The 23,000-nt window shown below is 40.3% G+C and overlaps 1 protein-coding gene across 11 annotated transcripts in view; it reads left to right on the plus strand.

Annotated features, from left to right (window-relative positions):
• Positions 1–398: 398 nt before the first annotated feature.
• Positions 399–23,000, plus strand: part of DPYD (dihydropyrimidine dehydrogenase) — a 490,220-nt gene continuing 467,618 nt past the window's right edge. For 3 of the 11 annotated variants that reach the window (XM_067538402.1, XM_067538403.1, XM_067538405.1), the window contains exon 1: positions 22,230–22,311. Coding sequence is in view for 1 of the 11 variants with exons in the window: in XM_067538400.1 (XP_067394501.1) it covers positions 1,052–1,090 (39 nt within the window). In the remaining 10 variants the exon portion in view is untranslated. Of the gene's footprint in view, positions 1,091–22,229; positions 22,312–23,000 lie in introns of those variants that run through there. The other 8 variants (XM_067538407.1, XM_067538409.1, XM_067538410.1 and 5 more) reach the window with 5 other exon arrangements.

A 23,000-nucleotide genomic window follows, 5' to 3' on the forward strand; every position in this document is an offset into this window, starting at 1 on the left:
AGTGGAAGTGCTTCTGGTGTGGACCACTGACCCAAGGAGGGTAGTGTGAACGTCATCAGCCTCAGCAGTAATTAAAGCAACTTACAACCAACGCATTATCTTCATAGGGTTGATGTACGTAAAGATAGGACACTTTATTTTCATAGGATTGAGGTAGTGTAAGAGACAACGTAAAATCAGAGCAATTCAGATGAACACAGGCTGCCTAGTTATTATCAGGGATATAAAAGCTGCTAATATACCAAGGACCAGATTGCTTCACTCCAATCACAGAGTTGCAAGGAGCCTCCACCCCCTATTGCATGTCCAAGGGGTTGTGTATTTTGTGTCCTGCCTAATTGCTAAAGTTGTCGTAGTGGCTGAGCTTGACAATATTGTTGGGTCCGATGGCGGTTATGGGGAAGTCTCGGTTAAAAGCTTGTGCCAGCATTGGCTCTCTGTTTTGCCAACAGCCAGGGAACTTTGTAAAAGTGTGCTCGTGTCAAGGTGTACATGCGGTGGTGGTGCAGCCCTCTGGGCCCAGGCTCGCAGAGCACGAAGGTGGGTGAGGTGATTACGTGAAGAGGGTCCCGTATCTCGCCCACCTTATCTGCTCAGGTTTAGCAGGGACAGCTGCCCGCATGGAGCGTGAATAATCCCAGGGCGAAGGTGTTTAGAGGGCAGCGGTGGAACGTTTAGAAGCTCAGGAGCCGGCCCCCCAGGAAACCTCGATGCCTAGAGGCGGCGGCTCCGCCTCCCCCCCCCGTCTCGGGCCCCACCTGCGTGTGCAGCGCTGTTAATTCGCATTAAAGAACGGAGTTTGGTCAGCTGCCTTTCCCACGCTTACTCCCTCCGCCGTACCCGCGGCCCCAGCTGCGCTCTCACCCCCCACTCGCGGCCGGGCCGGGAGATCCCAGCCGTGCCAAGAGCCGCCCCCGCTGCTGGCTGGCGGGAGGGAGAGGTCGCGGCTGCAGCCACGTCAGCAGCCCCGGGGCGGTACTGGGTTCGCCCGCCGCTCTGCCCAGGGGTGACCCCTGCGGCTCAGGAGAAGGACCGGGCTGAGGCGGACACCATGGCCCGCGCGCTCAGTCGGGACCCGGTGGACATTGAGGTACCCGCGTGGGGTGGGGCACGGCGGGGCTGCGCGCAGGCGGCGGGACGGGGGGGCTCCTGCTGCACTGAAGGGGCGGTCAGTGGCAAGGGCAGCTTCCCCTTTCAGTGCATTGGTGTCCGCGGCGCCCTGGGCTACGCACGCCGCTCGCCCGGGGGGCAGTGGAGCCGGGGAGGGTTAATCAGCCCCGAGAAGGGGCGAGCCCCAGTTCTAGCAACGGAAACAGGTTTGCTGAGCCGCGGCTGTAGAGTAATTCAGCCTCCCTCCCTTTCCTCTCCCAGGTGCTGGAGCCAGGGGTGCCACCCCCTGGCTTGAAGTGGCTTCCCTAGTACACAGTTGGGTTCAATGGCTCTCAGCTATACAAAACTGTTCCAGCGCCCCTGCTTCTTCCCCTTACCCTGGGGTACCCTTAGGCTGGTGAAATTGGCTCCCCGGATCTGGGTCCCAGCCCAGAGATCCCAAGCTGTGGACAGTTTACATGAATGACACTCCTAAAAGTGAAGTGTGGGAGGGTCGGTCCGCCGGGAAATGGGCCAGTGAGAGGCACAGCCAACACCACAGCCCTCTTTCCAAGGGAGTGGGTCTCTTGCCCTCTGGGAGGGGCTGGGCAGCTTGGCTGAGGGTCATGGTAAATGAATGCAGTAAGGCATTTTGGGGAAGGAGTTGGAAATTCAGGAGGGCATTTTCACAGATCCTACCTCTCTCCTGTTCTTCCCTCCCATCCTAGCCCGTTTCAGTTTTCCTTTTTTTTAGCTTTTGTTCTTCACCTGCAAGCAAACGGACAGACCATTCCAAACCACCTTATGTCAGTAGTAAACTGCTTCCCCAAGGTCCTCAACTGAACACTCCTCTGGAGACTAGAACTTCAGAAACACCTTCCTTTTCCCTCCTGGTCTCCTCTTTTGCACTGAAGACTTTTTAAATGTTCCCAGGCTTTCCTTTTTGCCTATGTACAGGAGCTGAGGGTCTGTAGGAAGGTCTTCAGTAGGACTGGACCATTTTCTGGACCACTCATTGTACTCTCCAGAAGGTCCTGCTGTGCTGTCTCTGAGTAGACCAGTGGACCCAAAAATACTCCTGAAGCTGTGAGAGCTTGGCAGGGAGACATGGACTTTCAAGCTTCTCTTCCTCCCTCCCTGCTTTCAGAGAACTGAACTGCTCCATAGATCTCACTGGCTATCCAGTTGATAGAAATATTCCACAAGAGTGGCTCACATTCTGTGAATCTCCTTCCAGGACCTACTCCCAAGCAAAAAGAGCTTTTTAACTGCTGCTCAAAGTTCAGTGTGATTTGCTGTGCTACGGGTTGGTCTGGGAGCTTTGGGTCTGGCCCTGAGGTAGACCCTCTTCCCTCAACTCATAAATCTTTATTCTGGGGTAAATCAAGTATAATGGGGGTAAGGTCTGTCTTTAGTTACATTTGTGCAATCCCATAGATTTCAGCAGCAGTTGCATGGATGCAACCGCAGGCATTTTTTTATCCCAATACACATCACAACTGGTATTATTTGTAAATTCCAAGGCCAGAAGAGACCCTTATGATCATCTAACCTGGTCTTCTGTATAACACTGGCCATGGAACCTTCCCCAAAATAATTCTTAGAAAAAAATAAATCTTGATTTAATAGTTGTCAATGATAGAGAATCCACCATAATCCTTGGTGAATTGTTTCAGTGGGTTAATTACCCTCACTGTTAAAAGTTTATGCCTTATTTCCAGTCTGAATTTGTCTAACTTCAGCTTCTAGCTTTGGATCTGGTTACAAGCTTCTCTACTAGATTGAAGAGCCCATCATTAAATATTTGCTCCCTGCGTAGGTACTTAGAAACTGTGATCAAACAACCCCTTAACCTTTTCTTTGTTAAGCTAAAAAAGACTCAAGGAGCTCAATCTATAACCATAAGGCATGTTTTCTAATCCTTTAATTATTCTCATGGCTCTTCACTGAACCCTCTCCAGTTTATCAATATTCTTGAACTGTGCACACCAGAACTGTTTCAACTGCTTGGAAAATTTACTGAAGTATTCAGTGATCCCATTCCAACTTCAGGTTTTTAAAATCTCACATCTTTCAGCTTGACATGCAGATTTTCACGGTATCCTATTTCAGGACTGAAAATATAGGTTGTGAAGGGTATGTCTGCATGCCTCATCAAAGGATTAATAATCCACCTCCAGGTCACTGGTTCAGATCCACTGTCAGGTCAGTAGTGACTAGATGTTCTCAAACAGCAATTCAGAGGTCCTTTTGGAGTGAGGCTTTTGTGTTCATCCCATTTCCTAGCTAACTTGGTATTTGGATCACAGTTCTCACCACAGTCCACAAGGGCAGTTGACAGTCTCAGGACAGGTGAAACACTCAGCTGGCCTGGAGAATAAACTGTTGGAAGCAGTCCTTCTAGAACATCATGGAATAATATTACCATGAAATTGAAACTACCCATAGGGTCCACTACAGCGGTTAAGGCACTGTCCTTCAAAAGCACCAAAGTTTACATTATAACAACAAAAAAGTAAACGTTGGACTCTGTAGCAGTATGGGGTTTGCAGCACTCTGTCTTTAATCACTTTCTTGATTGAAAAACTTCGCACATCTTGCATTTTGTTTCACATTGTTATGAGAAATGTAACTCAGAAGCTTCAACTTCAAAAGATCATTGAATGGTCATATGTTGATTTCACACCACATCAAATAATTTGTGCGGGTGCATTTGGGAAGCTACTTTGAAAGAGACTTGTGTCTATCTCACTTTCAGGTAAAATGTTTAAACTTTGGGGGGGGGGGTGGTACTTTATTTAAAAAAAAAAAAAAAACATTTATTCAGATCAGTCAAAAAAGGAAGGTAATCTTTTAACAAAATGAATTACCCTTTGCCCATGTGGCTGACTAAATTTAGTCTATGTGTGATTTGTCTCCAAAATAAATTTCCGTGGTTAATGGTAGTCTAATTGTAATACCTGATTATTTTTCTTTTAATATCTTGGTGTCTTCTGGGGAAAAGGCCATAGGAAGTTTTTTCTATAAAAATATATTGTGTGGTTGGAGTAGGAAACCTGCATCTCACTAAATGTAGTTGTCAGAAATCCTGCTCTTGGATCAGCAAGACTATTGACATTTGTACTTGCAGTGAACTTGGTTGCATCTGATAATTTTCTTGGCTGAACTCTGAGAAATGGAACGTGTGATTTTTTTACAAGACCTTAATCTCTGTCAGTTGCATACTTTATACCCAACATGACTAGTTTGACTTTTAAAAACTTGTTAGCTTGGTCTCTTAATAACCTATATGTTGAATGTTTTTCCCCTGCAATCCATGGGCGCTAATGAATGAATGTAGCAAACTTCAAGACTGTATCCCAAAAGTCTTCTTGAGTGGTTGAAATCCCATAAGACACCAATGTCACAAGTCAAATATGGCGCCGCCTCATCCCCTCCCCTATACTCAGTGGACCATAAAAGATGCATGTACCAAAGTTCAGGATACAGACTCAACGGGAACAAAGAAATTTATGATTGGTAACCTCCATTATAAGAGTCTATTATATTAAACTTTTGAGAGTAATGTTAGGAACAATACAGTTAAAATGAAATGATGGGCTCCTATACACTTCAGCCTTTCTTTGTGAGTTCTTTGAGCCCAAGGTGAGAGAATCTGCAAGGGTAAATCGGTTGAGTCCCTGCTGAAAGAGGAGGCACATCCATTCCTCTCCTGCTCAATGCCCATGTTATCTTTGCATATATGATGCATTTTTGCTGTTTATTTAAAAAGAAAATTACATTTAAAAATAGATTAAAAGAATGTTAAGACTGTCAAATCAAGAACTCAGAATTTAGGAAATACAAAACTAAGGTTGCCCTTGAGCGTATGCATTGTAATAGTCTTTCATCACATTTTATTTGATTTACCTACTGTGTTTTTTCCACAGGACCCTTTACAAAAATATAAACCTACCAAGTATCCAGCATAACACCATGGGACCCTGTCTATTTCTTTCTCCATACAAAAGCTCTAATCTAAAAAGCAACCACTTGCTTAATGGATTCTAACTCAACCTCAGTGGGTTTCCCAGCTTCATAGAGTTATACAATTAACATTCATGTCTTCTTCTGACCAAACAGTGATCTCCAAGCCAATCCCCAGAGGCATTTCACCGCCACAGAATTGGGTGTTTGCTATCTTCCTGAATTCCCTGATGTCGAGATTAGTGTCCATAAGGACGGGTGTGGGTATGTGTATAGGAAACATAGAATACATAAGTCTGTATTATAAACATTAATCTTGTCTTCCATCAAAGCACAAAGACACATTTACCCAAGCTTAATAACGCAATCCTGTATAATAATAGTACCCCTCCCCTGTGACAGACACATACTTGCTGTCTACATGTTGGAGCCGGGCCGTGGGGGACTAATGATTACTGACTAGAGGACAAGGTGAATGCCTAGACTGCTCTCTCAGCTATTTCCTAACATCCATGCTGATGTTTGACTTCTGGGAATGAGTTGAAAGGTGTGAAGGACTAAAACCCTGAGTCGACTATGCTCTAAAGTGGCTACCTGGGAGTTATTTGCTCATGTACATTTCTCATGTAATCATTTGCATATATGATGCAGTGTGCATTAATAGCACCGAAACTGTCTTATAAACCTTCCTTTTATTTTATTTAGTTTCATCAGCCAGAGATGGTAAGAATGTGAAGCATTTCTTTTCCCCATAACTTTTTTTTTTTAATTCGGTATACATGTAAACCATCCTTGGCTTCATTTGTCTTACTGTTAATACTAATAAGACGTCTGCATTTATTACATCATCATGTTGTATTTCTAGCTGCACTTTCATTTGATTTATGTCCCTGTCTCTGGTTTAGCCCATTCATAATAAAATGAATAACATGTCAGTTACAAGGTACTTTTGAAAGATGCCCCAGACTACATCAACTTTTTGACATTTTTTCCTCTTGTCACAGATAGTTTGCCTTCCTCCATGTTGACACATTTAATTAAGTCCTTGATCCGTGCTGACCCTGTAAGAAGCCTTCTCATCCATAGTAATGCAATCCATTTTGGCCAGCAGTACTGTGTATGTAGTACACGTGCAAAGTGGAACTTGATAAGGGCCAGATTTTGTCTAATAAGCACAGGCTGTAGTAAGGGCACTGTGGAGGGTCTTAGAGCTACTTGGTTCGCAGGAGGCATGTTCCTCCTGGAAGTGTGCTCCTTCAGGGTTGCAGCATATACTGTTCTTTGAAGGCTGGTGTGAAGGGAGAATGGGTCATGGACCAGCAGAGAGAGCAGTCAATGCATTCAGAACTCTACGACTACAATTGTGACTAGCTCCAGTATACAGGGAAGGAGGGGTGCTTCTTGTACCAGGCTCCTCCTGCTTGTGTGTGCATACAGTACAATGTGACCCCTAACCTCTTACATGCATTTTATAGTCTGGTGAATGCATTACAGAGCAGCTGAGCTGACAAAAAGTTTGTGCTTTTCTCTGGTTCTGTGCGTGAGTGGACTGGGCACTGCAAAATGCAGTTTATGAAAGAGTGCAGCAAATTTCACTTTGTATGTCCACAGCTCCCAGAACACAATAAACTGGAGTAGTGAAAGAGGGCATTAAAGAAACGGAGGTGGCTTGAAAGTACAGCATCCTCTATAGGAGAAGTAGGCCAAATGTTGGGAGATGGAAGCATAGTGTGAAAACACGGGAAAGGTGAATTAAGATAATACAAAAAGGGAGACCAGACCTGCTGTGCTGAATGTCCTTTTCTTGCTTTTAAAGCATGGCAAAGGTTATGTAAATAAATTTATGCCACCTTTGATCCAGATTGATTTTTTTTTAATTCCAAAAATCCTCTTGTTCCAACTTCTCTGAATGTTTAAAATACCTGCAAGTTGTTTGAAGATGTATGTTAAAATAGCACTTTAAGTTGTAGTGTTTATTTTGAAGTTGTGGCTTCAAATTACTTGTATTTCTGAGCACCAATGCGGCCAGTAACACTGTTGCCATATAATTAACCATGTCTACCTAGGGTCATGTGATGAATGATCAGCAAGGAAATGAAATTTCCTGTTTACCCATTTGCTTTATGGGTTCCCATTTAGAGGTGTTTTGTTTTGAGTGTACTAAACTCTTAGCTGAACAGAACAATAATTATAGTGTGATTAGTAAAAGATCAGGCAAGATTATAGTCCACACTTGTTTCTATTTTGAATGAGTTTTTAAATTTTGTGGGGTTGAAAGGAGTAATTTAAAATTGTTGGATGCCAAGTAATTTTATTTTAAAAATTACTGAAATTATTTAGTCCAGAGAAACAAGAAATGGGAGGCCAGCTCTTACTAGCTGTTTCTCTTATTACCAATTCAGGAGCATGACTTGCACTAATTTAGTCACAGGGGTTCTTTTATGTACCTTGCAGGACACCATGATTGAGACCCAGAAAAACAATCACAATGATTAACCATGGCTATTTTATTATTAAAGACAGAAAAAGAAAACATTAAACACAGCAATGCTAATAACTGAACACAATGATAAACTGGCAATTTCTATTACAAGCTCTTCTATATGTTTTTCTATGGAGAGTTTTTAACAGAGATTACACACTTGAGAGTGGAGCCACCTTTGGTGGGGCACTTTTCTCTAGGTCAGTTGAGACCAAGGTCTTATTTCCCAAAATTATCATAAATCCACCCAAAGCTGGGAGCCATTTTTACCAGCAGGTTTTGGCCAGCAATCTGTGAACTCCAGCCCTTGAGTTTCTCAGAGATGTTTTTCTGCAATGCACAGACCCATTACTGTTCATTCACAGAAGATATTAAGTTTGCTGCTTTTCTAAAGAGTCAGTACATTAGCTTATTAATATAACAATAAATACACCCTGCTCTTCAAGCATAACACTGAGTTGGTTTATAGTAAAAATAAACAAGTTTATTAACGAGGGCGTAGGTTAAGTGATACGAAGTAGCAGTGATCAAAGTAGAAATGGTTAGAATCAAATAAAAGTGAAACACATCTAAAAGATTAAAACTTACTCTAGGAAGATCCAGTCTCTGCTCAAGTGGGTGAGAGAAAACCATCAGTATCCTTTCTAGCTTTTACTGGCTCATCACAGACCAAATCACTTGATTCCTTTGTATCCTAAGGTGAAGGACAAAGATGGAGTCTTTGTCTTTCTTATATCCCCAAAGGGACATCTTTTTTTCTTACAAGTCAGGAAGGCCTCCTGGGGATTCAGTCTCTTGTGTATCTCTGGGGTGCAGAAACCATGTAAATTTCCTGTCACATGAGTTCAGGATTAGGCTATACCCTGCTGGTTTAGCTCAGTGGCTTTGTTTATTGCTAATATATAAGTTGAGGTAAACCTGCATTCTTTTGTCTAGGACAGACCTGTTCATCACTTTTACCTAGGTTGGACTGTCTGGTCTTTAACATGTTCTAGTAATGTCACATAGAGAGAATTCATAAACTGGATACATGCATTTTACAATGATATTAATAACCAGTGTGGTGGTAATTTTCAAATGATACCTCACAATACTAATTTTGAACCAGTGTCACTGCAGCAAAGTGTAGGGTGTGAATACCCTTCCAGTCTTGGTATATCCTCAGATAATTAAAACAGTGTATAAATAGGCTAGAGTTTCCTTTAAGGAAAGGTGAAGCTTACTGGTAATTATTAGTAACCAGGCAAGGCATAATTGTGCAAAATAAGCATTTTTAATTAAATCCTATGAAATTAAAAAGAAGAATCCATGAGCTGTCTTGAGACAGACGAACGATGAATATCAAGAATCTTAAATTAAATCCCACTATTTCTCTGTTTGCCAAAGCTTATCCCTTGTCTCTTCTCCATTTGGTGGTTAACAGGAGAAACTGATAAATTGATAGTTTGTTACAATCGCATTTCAATATTCCAACAAAATAGTTACAAGAGTTTTGAAAACTAGTCCCTTGATAGTGTTCTGTTATCTTTCTCTCAATAATCCATCTTGAAGTCTTTGGGAGGTTTTCTTTGGGTTGGTTTCTTCTTGAGTCTTTTCTGTGTCTGTGCTGATGTGGCAGCGTGCTGGGTAGACATGGACAGGGTAAGTTAATGAGTATTTGCTGTTTTTTCCAAGACAGATTAGGATATGTGTGTGTGGGGTGCTTACTTTTCAGAGATTTTTATATCCTTCTCCGTCCTATTTCCATGAAATTAATAAGGAAAGTGCACCTTTTTCAGGCTTTAGATTTAAAGTTGGTTGCTATCGCCCTTTCATTGGCTCTGTACCCACATGGGTTGTCGTTGAGAACATCTTCATCTTATGAATGTGTAGTTTGTTAAATCATATATGCATTATGGTTCTAATTCTTTCTTGACAGTTATATTTCCCTCATCTGTGCAGTGGAGATTCTCTGAGCAGTTTTAAGTTTACGGTTTTACCTTTCTTTTTTAATTGTCCATTTTCTGAGATTTGTTCAATTTTATTAGAGTTCAGCTGGAATTGAAATTCTGGTTTTGGAAAGTCCAAACACCTCAGTTCTTTTATATAACAGTTTAGTTCTCCAAAAAGTATTTTTAAATTAAATAACTCTTAGAAACATTTTAGCTATTTAATTTAAAGAAGTTGTGGATTCTTTAACAGTTTTTGGAGGGATGATTCTTGTTTTGCTGAGTTTGGATGATGGGTGGTTTGAGCTTTGCTAGTAATTAATTAATCAGTCAATTCCCTATTAATCTAAATATGCTATATTTACATTGCTTCTTACATTAGTAATTGGTTTATCAAGGTCATTTAGATTCCACGTTGTTACATAAAGCAGTTTACCGTTTACATAGCAGCGATATTAGGAGCTTTGTATTTGGTTCCCAACCTTTTCTCTGCTGTGACACACCTTGATACCTTTAATTATTTTGAGGCACACCACTATATGTAGTCTCTAAATGAACTCTGAATATTCATGAGCCGATCCAGAACTCAAGTAGTTTTTCAAAAAATTCTGTGGCACATCTGCTCAGGCCTGATGGCACACCAGTGTGCCATGGCTCACTGGTTAGGAAACACGCATTTGCAAGTATGCATTTCATGAAGGTGTTTGCCATTTCAACACTTAAGAAAAAAACAAGAGACTTCCAACTAAACATGTTTTTCTTGGAGTTTTAAAGACAGAACTAGAGGTTTTATTGGAAAAGAAGATGTGGCTGGTACAGGCCCTTTTTACACCGGGTTTTATGATTTGATAAGGGTCTTCAGTGTTACTTATCTTTGAAGTCCTCTTGACCAAATAGTTTACCAGTTTCAGTCTTTACAATTAAAACTCCTATTAAATATTCTGTACAAAGGACCAGTCACAACCAAGCTTATATCCATTTTTCAAAATGTTGTATAAAAGAAATTGGCATAGAAAATTAAAGCAAAGTTTGTGTATGCACTATTGGGGTAATAAACATTGTTTTATGGCCGAGGTGAGGTTATATTCTTGACATTTGTTTGTCCTTGGGCATCAAAAAGCAGAAACCTACTGGAATTTCTTTGATTAATTTGAACATTTGTGACATAACTAGCTCAACATAATATGTATTGTTATATTTTCAAGCCTCCTGGCTATAACACACTTGTAGCTGTATCGTAAGCAGTAAAGATGCAGAAAAGTTTGTAATAATCATTTTTATTTTTTGCATTAATATTGAGGTGTCTCGTCACATCTTCCAACAACTAATTCTATTATACAGAAGATGTATAATAAGTTATCTTTTATTTTAAGGAAAAAATTAACCACTATGTTGAGAAAATATGAACTATTTCAGAAGTAGGTCTTGATCCTGCAAACATGCAAGGTTAAAGCTAAGCATGTACATGAGTATTTGCAGGATCAGGGCCTTCATTATTTCCCAGAAACATGTCAACAAAATGGTGGCTCAGACACCAGGCTGAAGCCCTGAATGATTGATAGGATGGGAAAGCCCTTCATTTTGAGGCATATTCTGTCCTTCCTTTCTCTCTCTATCATTTTATGTATGCAACTTCTGTTGACATCTGGGGTACATCTACATTGCAATAAACCTGCAGCACCAAGTGTCTGAGTCCAGATCTGAGATCCCTCCCACTCGCAGAGCCTCAGAACCCAGGCTTCAACCTCTACACTGCAATTTTATAGCCCCACAGCCCAAGCCCCGTGGGCAGTGGCCATGCTGTAGGTCTTTTATCTCAGTGTAGTTGCATCTCCAGAGAGTTATATGCACTTTTGGATTGTTACCTGCAAAAATCTAAGGCATCTCACCTATACCCTACGGAGGGTGTAAGGCATGACATGGTTAATTTACCCTTACCCTACCAAGGGCTTGGTGTGTAGGGCACCTACCCTTATCCACGGGGCTCAGAGGGAAACCTGGTCACCTTAAACACCCACCCCTACCCCTGGGGCTCAGGGCTTTACGGGTGTTCAGAATCTTTTCCCAGTGAAAGAACCTTACACAGCTGTAATATGTCTTTCTTAGCAACACACACACAGAATACATATGCCAAGCAAATCTGTTATGCCCACTAGTTGCGATATACAGACAAATTTCACCTGATGGCCAGTCAGGATCCACTTGTCTGGGGGTGCTGGTGATGCCTCTGCACATCATAGCCCTGTAGAAGGGGCAGAGTTCTATCAGCTTGATGTTGAACTGCAGTCCAGCAATGGTTTTCAAAAAGCATTGTTTTCTATTTACATTATATAGGTTAAACTAGCTACCTCCTTTAACTCTACTAAACCTACCACATTATCCAATATCTTAAGCTAACAAAATTTAACCAGTCACGCACTGGCACCTATGTTTTTTCCCCCTGCTCAAGTCTTTTCTTACATTTTATCTCTTATGCCCAATTTGTAACTTATTTATGACCTTTTTTTTTTTTTTTTTTTTTTTGTCGACATGTTTGTGCAGATGGTCAGCATAAATTCTCTGGTCAGAATTTATCTTACAAAAAGACCCAGCAAATGGTAAATTAGGTAACCCTGCCCCCCTCCTCCAAACTTCCCAGCAACTGGGTGTTTCTACTTCACAACCCTTGGTGTTATAACTCGTTAGGGGCATTTCTGATGTGGGGGTGTTAGCAGCATTTTTTTCTTAATTTCTTAAATTGGTGAAATCCCTGAGTTTCACCCATGGCTGGTAAAGGCTAGTTTAATATGGGGGTGAGTTAAGTCCCAGGCCTATAGGATCTTGGCTCCACTACAAATACAGTATTGCTAACCCCAAATATTCAAAACATGGAGTCAAGTCCCACAAAGTCATGAGATTACTTTAAAAAAAAAAAAACAAAAACAAAAAACCTTTTGGGTGCTTTTAACTTTCCTTCTGGTTTCTGAGACTTTAAGACACACTTGAGTCACATTTTTAAGCTTTTCTCTGCAACCAGTGAGAGCTAGAAACCACTTTGCTTTCTTTATTTTTTTTAAAAAAGATTTTCACCAAAGCACATGCCTTCAAGAGCTAGGGCTTTATGAAAAACCCAGAATCTGATGAGACTGGTGAAAACATCGCAAGAGCTGGCACAATGAATTCAACAGGGAACCTAGTTTAGGAACAACCATATTTTAACTTAATAACCAAGTTCCTCAACATCATTGTATATGCAGTATAGACAGGGCCTTAATTTGTAAAGTGCCATATTTATACAGGTGTTAGAAATCCATAGGAATGGTGAAAATCTGCACCCTTGTAACATCTGCACTCTTGTAGGTAGAACATCTATACAGCCTTCAATAAAGTATAAAGAGAGGACAGTATGATCTGCTTGGACCCAGTGGTGCATGGCCATTTCTCTCCTCCCCCATGAACTAGTTTACATGCATGGTGTAGTGTACTGTATGTGGTAGCCAAAGGCACATGCTGCTGCTCTTCAAACGGGCAGCAATTTTTATTCTCCACGCAACTGTCCTATGCCATCTTGCCCTGTGACTCAGGCACAACTGACACTTCTCTGCTTGTAATGATACCTCTGCCTAAAATGTTCAGGACGTCGGAGCTGAATTAATGATGACTGCAGACAAGCTGGATTAAACGTGCACTGTTCTGACTATACTAACCCTTTGACAACACAGAGTTCAAATCAAAAACTGCTTTCTCTTCCTCCCTGGTTGCCTAGCAACCTCCCTCCCCTTATTAGCATACAATTTCTATTCCTTTTTATTACATCACTGCACTGTTACATGCTTTGTTGTCAACTGAGCACTGCTCCATAGAAGGGCAGAATTTGTCCCTTCATATATGATTTAGGGGAGTATGTGGTTTTGTGAGGAAATCAAACGTAGGACTAGGAAACCTTTCGCCATGAATGTCTTGTCATAAGCTCAGCAGGTGGAATTTGTGTGGATATGATATTCAAAGTCCTTTCATTTTCAGTTGAGATCATTTGTTAACTAAGGGCACAATTCTCTTCTCATCTCAAGGCACAGCTCTCTGCTGGTACTCTCCTGTCATTACATATGGAGAACTTCTTCCATTTATGAAGTATCTGTGGAAATCCTGCTGTGCAGATCTGAGGAGATCTTTGCCCTACCTACCTATATCCAGGACAAACATGATGCTCTGACTCAGTAGGGAAAAACCAAGAAACTAACAATATCCAAAAATATATGGTGTCCATGGGCAGTGGTGGTGAAATAAATAGTTGTCAGTGGAAAAAACCAAAAAAAAAAAGTCACTTTTGCCTTCAGAATAGACATGTATATTATAACCTGGCAAAAGAGAGAATTTCAGGTCAGAGTGGCAAATTTAACCTTTAATTCTTTCCTTTTTTTGTCAGTTTATATCATAACCAAAAGCATGGCCTTAAACCTTTTTTGTTATTGACTTAAAATACTGAATCGACTGGGGAATTCTATCCACAGAGATACAAACACAGTTCTAGATAAGCAAGCTGGGGTTAAATACAAAAGCAAGTAACGTGGGGCCTGTTCATACTAGGTTAGAAAGTATTTTGAAAACATGTTGCCTAACATTTATTTTAACTAACATGCTTTAAAAGACGTGTTGGTAGGGCAGATTGTATTCTAATGTGTTAGCTGTTCCACATGGAAATTACACAAGTTAGCAAACATATTTAGAATAAAAGGGTTTTTGTTTTTTTTAAGGGGGCAAAGGCTCTTAGGTTTATCTGGGCAGGTTTTGGCCATACCATAATTTCAGTTGATAGGCTACAGATAATCCATGAATGTGTTTGGTTTACCCTAGGGTTTAGTGTAAGGTAAACCACAAACATTCAGCTCTTTTGTGTCTGGGTTCTGTAATCAGAGGAGGGCCTGTGTATCAAGGGCGGTAAGGCATTGTAAACTGCCATTCAGATGTCAGGTTGGGCACTCTTCCACCATATATTGTTGTCTGCAACACTGCTGCAGTCACAGCCTGGGAGGAAACCATGCCAAGCTGGGGCATAGTTGCAACAACTTGGATGAACCAGAGAGTAGCCTATTCATCCTGGTTTAGGATCTACAATCAACTGGATAAGGAGGCAGGAGTCCAGAATTTACTATTGTGTTAGACTCTTTCCCACCGATGTTTCTACTCCGCAATGAAATAGTTTTCAGGTCCCTTGTGGTGCTGATTGTCTGTTCATAGTAAGATGCAAGTATTGCTCTTGTGCAAGAGTGCATGAGCTGCTCTAGCAAAAGGCTGTTGAGAGATCAGCTGTGGTGTGTCATCCCCGATCCACATGAATGGGCTTTCTTCCCTTTCCAGTCTCTCCATCAGCTTGTAGATAACACATAGCAGGGAAATCAGTCAGTAGCTCTTTGGGTCTGTCAATGGTTTCCTTGGCTTAGGAGCAGCTACAAACATTCATGGAGTGTCTAGATTATCATTTACAAAAATGTTAGGTAACTAGAATTAACTGGCAGTTAATTCTAGGGGCTTGTATATATTGCAAACTTAAACTGAGTTTTAATTCAAATGTTGCCCTTTTGATTCCTGTCCATACACAAAACTCAGTTGCGTTGACTGGATTTGGCCGACCTGAGAGGGGTTATATGCTAGAACTCAAGCAAGTACAACTAGTCAGCTATTCACCATGACCACTCTGTAAAGTGGATGTAGGCTGGCATCACTTGACTGCTGCTAATCCTCCAATGCCTTCTCGCGCTTCCCAGCATGTGCCCAGGAAGGACAATAAGTTCTCCCACAAGTCATTCAGAAAAAAATTCATAGAGGGTTCAGCTTAATGCAGCATTAAGAACCATGGATGTGCCCCCAGGGTCTCCAGGGCACAGTAATTCCAGTGTGACTCCACACTGTGGCTGCTCTTGAGCTAGGTTAACTGGAGAGGGGCAATTCAAGTGTAAGTGACTCAAATTATCTCTGTAGTGAAGACCTAATTTAGCTCAAATTACAATGGGACCACATACTCTAGTCTAGGCCTACCCCTAAAGGGATATAGTTTTGACTGCATATGGAAGGAGTTCAAATGACTCAGGCCCCTGTGAAGCTATTTTGTGGGGATCCCCAGCCAAATAGCTCAAAACCCAGTGCACAACTTTCCCCATCCCCACCCACAACCAGCTGCTCTGACATGACAGTAGGAAAGGTTGTCCCATGAAGGTGGAGAATCCTGAGATATAGTTTATATATTCCAAACTGCTAAAGAGTATTTGTGGGAGGGGCTTGGGGTAATAATGGATGGGCTATTGGACTTGGACTTCATATTAAACAGGAGGTAGATTAAACCTGTGATATGCTGTAGCCAGGGCTGTAATAAACAGCCTTTCTGATTCCCTAGGGTCTCGAGTGATCACCACGGATCTTGGGTAGCATGAGGCAGTTCATGTTTTGCACCACTTAGTACTGGAACATAAACTGTAAACAACATACTCCTATTTCAACCTATCCTCACTGCATAATCATGATCAGGTTTGTGATGGTGAGAAATACTTCCATATCTTTGGTGTACAAAGAACACCAAAAAATGGTGTTCAGTTCTCTTTGTAACCTCAAATAAAATTTTAAGAGGTCATCCCATATCTAGGACACACATTAATGAAGGTTTTTGTGCTGTGGTATATGGAGTAAGCCAATCATTAACTGGAGTCAGGTGATTCTATAATTGTCCACTGTCGGGATTCTTGGATCTCCTTGTGAAGCATCTGGTACTGGCCATTGTCAGAGAGAGAATACCAGATGGACCATTGGTTTGAGCTGGCTTAGCCATTCCAATATTTCCATGCCTTTTGGAGATCTAACTTTTCTGAAATGATGTAAAAACATTAATTAAAATGTTTTGTTTTTTTTAAGCAGCTGCCTTGGGAATATACATATACAGTTTCTGCAGGATTGCTTATTTAAAAACCGTGTTGGTTTGTTTATGAATTTGAAAGAAATAAAAACATGGAGTCCTTAGGATGTCAACTTCGAGCTCCGTTCAAGCCAGAGTATGTTTTACTTTCAGTAAGGGCCATGACATTTGCTCTTTGATGTTTTGAAAGTATCTGGGATTTAAGATGAAGGCAGTTCTAGCTTGGAGAAACAGCTTTCCGATTCTACTTTCTGCCTGTTTGTGCAATCAGGGAGGGGACAGGCATGCCTGTTTTTGCTTTGAGTTGAAAGCCAATTAAAAGAGAGACAAAACCCAAGCCTTTCATCTTAAATGGAGTTAGGGAATGGTGGTCATGCGTGGTAGGCAGTCATGGTACAATCCAAAATTTAAATTTCAAGTTAAAAAAGCAATGACACACACAATTCAGGCAGTTAGTGTCCAGGCAACCAAACGGACTTTTTATATTGGCATCTATAAATTTGTGTTTTCATGCACACTTTGATGGCAACTTTGAACATGTAGGAATGGCAGTGTAAAATTGGAGGCTGTGTTTGAAAGTTTGGCTCAGTGTCTTATTCTCTTTTACGGCCTAACCCAGCAAAGCTTAACTCATGCAAGCAGTCTCACTGGCTTCAGTAGATGTACTTTTGTGAGTAAGGATAACACCTCGATTAAGGGTCCCATTAAAACGAAGCTTCTTCTGAATTCTTCTAGCGCCTATCCAATAGGAGTAAAGATGCTATGTTGTGTCATGATTTATGTTCTTTACCACAATAAAATGTGACTGATTTAGTTGCAATTCTTTTGTTTGCTGAGTAGGAGACCTAATTCTGCACTATTGCTTTCTAGAATGGGAGGGTCGGGTCATAGGTGTGTGCACGGGGTTTGCTGCATGTGCCCAGGCACACCCTAATGCAGGGCTCAACAAAACCGAAATGTGACGTGAGCAGCCACCGAAAAGGACCCCGGTAGTTTTTTCGGCGGGGGGTAAGACGTTGCTTACCCGGTCTGGTTGTGATACACACTCTGCGTTCCCAGTCCTTGGAGGGGAGGAAGTACCCCGTATTGCTCAACAACAATCCCTTTGGCTGATCAAGGAGCATTATGTTGTGCTCTGAGGGGAAGCCTTTCCAGTCTCCAAATAAAGGGATGGAAACCTGTACATGACTTAGATGATGAGGGGAAATGGACTAATACAGACAAGGAGGACTCTAGAGGGAAGAGGGGCTGTAGTAGACAAGTTGCTACATTTTTCTGTATAGTCACTGCACTTCTAATGTCTATATTAGCATCTAGCTTATTATAAATTGCTTGGCACTACCTTGATTATGAAGGGCATTATCTGAAACCAGATTCTAATGTGTTCTAACAATAGAACTAAATGTGCTCTAGCCAGTTGTGCATAGCATCTATGGAAAAGTCCTGAATACATGTGCAAAAATAGGTGGAAACATTAGAATAGATTATTAAAAGTGTGGAGCTATAATAGGAGTTAAAAAATGAAGTACAAAAAGAGGTTTTACACCTGGAAGTTATTACAGTTATTTAAATTGAGAGAGAGAATAATAACCAATTGTTTTCTAAGATGTATGCCACATTTATGAAAAACGTTGAAGGATAAATGGATCTTTATAGTATGCTCCTTCCTCAAAGGATTCTGTGAGTAAAAGAGTGAGAGAACTCTCAGTGGATGCTGAATGCTGCTAATTGATGAAATTATTACTTATTACACTGCAACTGAACTCTGCTTAGAAATACCATTTGCAGCATGGCTTTTGGAAAATGACAGCTGAAATGTAAGAGGCTTTGTATTGAAAATGAATAGTGATAATTTCCTGATAACTTTTGAAATGAAGAATATTTCAGTGACAGCGACATTGGAAAAAGCATGACTTTAAATACTGAGCTCATGGAATGTTGCCTTAGAAATAAAAGAAGTCTTTGCTTCAATCCATAAACTAATCTTGAAATGTTGACTTCATGAAGTGTTTTAGTCATTTGCATCAGTATTATTTATAATAAAACAGACTGATTTGTATCAGCACTTCCAATGTAACAACAAAGGAAATGCCGAAGAGAGCATTATGGCTTTGTGTGATGGGGTGCAGCAGTCCCATCATTTTTTAAGGTTAAAGGAAAACCATCCCACGAGGCAACCAATAATTTGTTTCAAAGCAACTCACCTGCATTTATTAGTTTGGGGAGGAGAGGGAGGAGTATAAAACTTGACATTAAATGTTTGGTTTAGCAGAGAGCTCAGGTCTGCTGCTCTATCTTGACTCACCATTTTGAGCCCAAGTATTAGTGGCAACATATTTTGCAAGCTAACTGATATGTGGACCTTGGCAAAAGATGATAGCTACTGTTATTTGCATATGTAGTTGTAGTTAACCTCAAGGTCTAATTTCAGCCTTAACAAATCTTTTTATTAATGGCTGTAGTTCAAAATCTTCAGTATTTTGGAGGGAGGAGAGAGGAAGGTAATCTGCTAGTCTTAATTTAGGCACAAATTGTGGGCTCCCAGCGAAGATTTTAGTGCCAATTTAGGTTTAAACCAAAGTTCAGGTCACTGGAGAACTTTAACACTGCTACTTCTTAAATCAGAAAGAATGTGCTTCCTTTCTACAGGCCCAAAGCTTACACAAGATGAGGACAAGTGTATAACAACAGCTTTTAAACTGCCATGGAAACTTTTTTATGATGGATAGGTAATGTAGAGGAAGCTGGTGTAAGTGGTCATATTATTCTAGAAATTTCGATGAACAAAATAATGCCAAAGAGAAGAGAGAGGACAGGCAATCTCTTTCCAAGCTGAAACAGGTTGTTGAGAACAAGCCTAAAGTCCGAAGCTGAAAAGGGACTGGATTAATTTTAATTACGAAGAAAAAGGTTAAGCGTAGAATTGGAGAGTAAGAAGAAAAAAGTGACGTTTAGTGCTGAAGAGAAGAGAATAATTTTCAGAAGAGAAAATCAGAGTGTGTTACTAGAGATCCAGTGAATATTAGGAAGAATGACTTTCATCAGACTAAGAAGCTCAGATAGTTTGTTCTGGTCCACACTAGAGTGTGAGTTAAACTTCACTGGACTCTTCAGATTCTGAAGCTAACACAAGGTGGAGTGCTGAAAGGCACTTAAATCTTTATTTGGCAAGTCTTCTGGGTCCTGTCCATCTGTATCACTTCTAGTGTATTCTTATTAAAAATATTACTTCTGTTGTAACCACACATGCCACACTGTGATCCTTGTTCTGTCTGAATCACAATACAACCAAAATGACCTGGTCTGAGTCCTGGGTCTGGTAATATTCTGTCCTGAGTGTGTGATAGGTTGCAACCTAAAGAGTTAGGGATGAGAGCTTGATTTAGTTAGAGAGCTGTGAATGCTTTCTTTCTAATAGATTTCAGTGAGAGTTAGGCACTTAACTACCTTTAAAAGTCTGGACCTTAACTCATAACTTGCCAGGACTAGAAACCCCAGAATTTAAAATTAATATGTTCGGTTTCAAATAGAACTGTTTTTAAATACATTTTTAGTAGTTTCTACAAATGATCTAAAGTATTGTCACTGTCTGAGGTCTCATGGCACAAAGGCATCCTGGTTTTGCAGGTAGAAACTATGAAAAATAGTAGAAGTACACTTAAACAAAGCCAGATCAGAAAACCTCTAAAGCATTTCTAAATCACATTTTATGTAAAAATGTGACAGAATATAAAATGTGGTGGTGTAAAGCTTTTATTGGGCCTGGCAGCCTCTACTCCTGTGTTCACCCTTTTTACAAGACTATGATACATTTTGTACAAAGTATGCCATGAGAGGTATTATTTGAAAACTCATAATTTGCTGAACATTATTGTCCTGGTAAAATGTGTGGGAATATAGTATGTAAAGTTATAAGATTCTGCTGTATGATTTTATTAAGACATGCCCCAGGTTTTCGAAAAGCAGGCATAAACTGGTTCCTCAGAGACAAAAAGCAAACTGATGCCTCAGCCAAGCATCGTCAAAATCAAATGGACTATCACTTGGTTAAGCAGCCATTCTTCTTCTGACAGGAAGAAGGGTGTGAGTGAGAAATTTACATCATGGCAAACAGATTTTGTCTCTTAGCTGGAGATGATGATTTTCAAAGAGAAGGAAGAGAGATAAAAATGAGGAACAGGGGCCTCTTTCCTCCCTTTCTCTCTGCCCATGTCATTGACAATGCTGAAGGACAAGGAAAGGAGCACTGCACTGGGAGAGGGTCCTGGCTGAAAGGCATCTAGCCAGTAAGACTGCGAAAGAACATGTAGTGAGAGAGACCCTTTTGCTTTGAATTCATTTAGCTTGTTAAAAGCTATTAGTTGTGTTTTACCTTTTATTTTCTTCTAACTACATATTCTAGACATTTGTGACCCATGACTTGTAATCCCTTAAAATCTATCTTTCTGTAGTTAATAAACTTGTTTTATCTAAGTCAGTGTGTTTGGATTGAAGTGTTTGGAAAACTTCATTTGAGATAAAAGGATATGTGCATATCATTTTCTATTAATGAATGTGGATGTTCAATGAGTATGTATTGTTCAGAAGGAAAGAACTGGGCAGTACAAGACACATTTCTGGGAGAAGGTCTGAGACTGGGAATTTGCTGGTGTCTCTCTGCAGTATAATTCAAGGCTGGCTGGCTGGCTGAAGCACTCTTACAGTATAGCTGGGAGGAATTTATATACTGAAGGCTGTGTGAGAACAGGCCAGGAGTGGTCGCTCTTACAGCTCAGCAGCGTGAAAAGCACCCCAGTTTGCAGAACTGAGGAGATACTGGCACCTTGGGGAATATTCTATTGGCATTTGTTTTGGATGATTTATCTGTAATGTGACCAACCCAATTTTTGCCAGTAAAACCATTATACCAAACTCTCCCCCACGTACATATAATCAGAACTCATTTATAATCATAAGGTTTATATTTTGAAATTGCTGAATATGGGGAAAAACAGGAGAATTACCTTTTGTTACCCACAGCTGACTCTGCTCCACTGCTGATCTGTGATGCTTATGACCTCTTTAGCAGAGAGTAGGCTGCGATGTCACATAATTTGAAGCAATGAAATTTAGAGATTACTTCTTCATGACTCTAACAAAGAGACAGTGAAACAGTAAAAGTAAAACTTGGATGCAGTCCCCTCTTACCCTGTGTAGTTTGGCTGTCGTATTTAGCTCTTTACAGCTAGTCCGTGTTCTGTTTTTTAATTCTCAAATATTTGAGAATATTTTGATACATAATTATGAACATTGAACCCTTACTTCTAATGTGTTATGATTAACAAATCCACCTCTCTGTTTTTGTTTTCCTTTCCCCTCCTACCTGTGGCTCTTATCCCATTTATGATCAGGGTCTGCTGAATGTATCTACAGCTCCCAAAGAAAATAAAAACAAAGCAGTGTATCTTCTCTAAGTCATAATTGATAATGAATTATGTGTTGCTTTTGCATCATATTAAATATATACTATTGTCATTTTTATGTTTGTGCTTCAGTCACACCATTGGAAAGTTTTGTTTTGTTTTTTGTTTTTTTTTCCCCCTCAGTTTAGTCTGGGACTTTTTATGGAACACCAAGGGATTTAAAATTGTATGCTGATGGACATTTGGCATGTTCTTGGAACAGAGTCCAAATGATTATGCAATCTGTTTTTCCAGCACTTCATGTTCTAGACCCACGGTATGCATTTTGTCACTGTGGGTGGTTTGTGGATGAGATTTATTTATTGGATGTTGGAAATCACCTTTAACAAGTTCTCAGAATGTTGCTTTGCTCGGTCAAAGTTCCACTAATTTTGCTGATGATTAAACTTAATACAACACTAACTAACAATTCCTCTCACAAACAAAGTCAGTAGAACGTTTACTTTTCCTCATCTTCAACACAAGTTTGCTTTTGGGTTAAGGAAGTGCCAGTAATTTTTTGTAAGTATGGGCACTTTAATCAGTGCAGTTTGGCTGTTTGCGAGGAGGGGATTCTATGACTTACTCCCAGTTTAAAGAAAAGCAGTGCACAGTTGTGGTATTGGTTGAAAAAATTTACTGCCAAGACAACAGAATTTGGTTTCTGTTTTGATCTGTATTTCCTCTTGAAATATAATATACTGCAGAAAGATAAAAGTAAGATGTAAATGCACATGTAAGAAAATCCTTTGTTTTACTGCTGGTAAAAATTCAAAAATAACTTTACCTATGAGTTAGCAAGCAGTTACAAAGCTCTTGTGTGTTCCTTGTGCAACATAGAAGTCCTACAACTTGATGACAAGGGATTCTTGAATAGAAAAATGTGAGAGAGTGGAGACCAGAAGTTCAAGTCCTATTACACAAGTATATGCTGTCAACATAGAGTTTGAGGGTTTAAATAGGTTCTTTGATTAAAAATTAAGATCACCATTTTTCACAACAGTCAAGAAATTTGGAGTTAAGGCTGCCACCTCTTCATCCTTTTCTGTTCATCTTTGATGTGATCAGAGACTGTCATCAATAGTTTTTGGTGACAAAAAGCTGCATGGTTTAAAAGATAAATTACTACTTTTTAAAATGTAAACATATTTAATCTAACATTTATAGTTGTCAGTTTTCTAGAAATGTGAGTTAAAATTGTAAATGCATTT

The sequence above is a fragment of the Emydura macquarii genome, unplaced genomic scaffold, assembly GCF_026122565.2.
Source record: "Emydura macquarii macquarii isolate MOO-44397 ecotype Brisbane River unplaced genomic scaffold, CSIRO-AGI_Emac_v2 contig_480, whole genome shotgun sequence".
NCBI lineage: Eukaryota > Metazoa > Chordata > Testudines > Chelidae > Emydura > Emydura macquarii.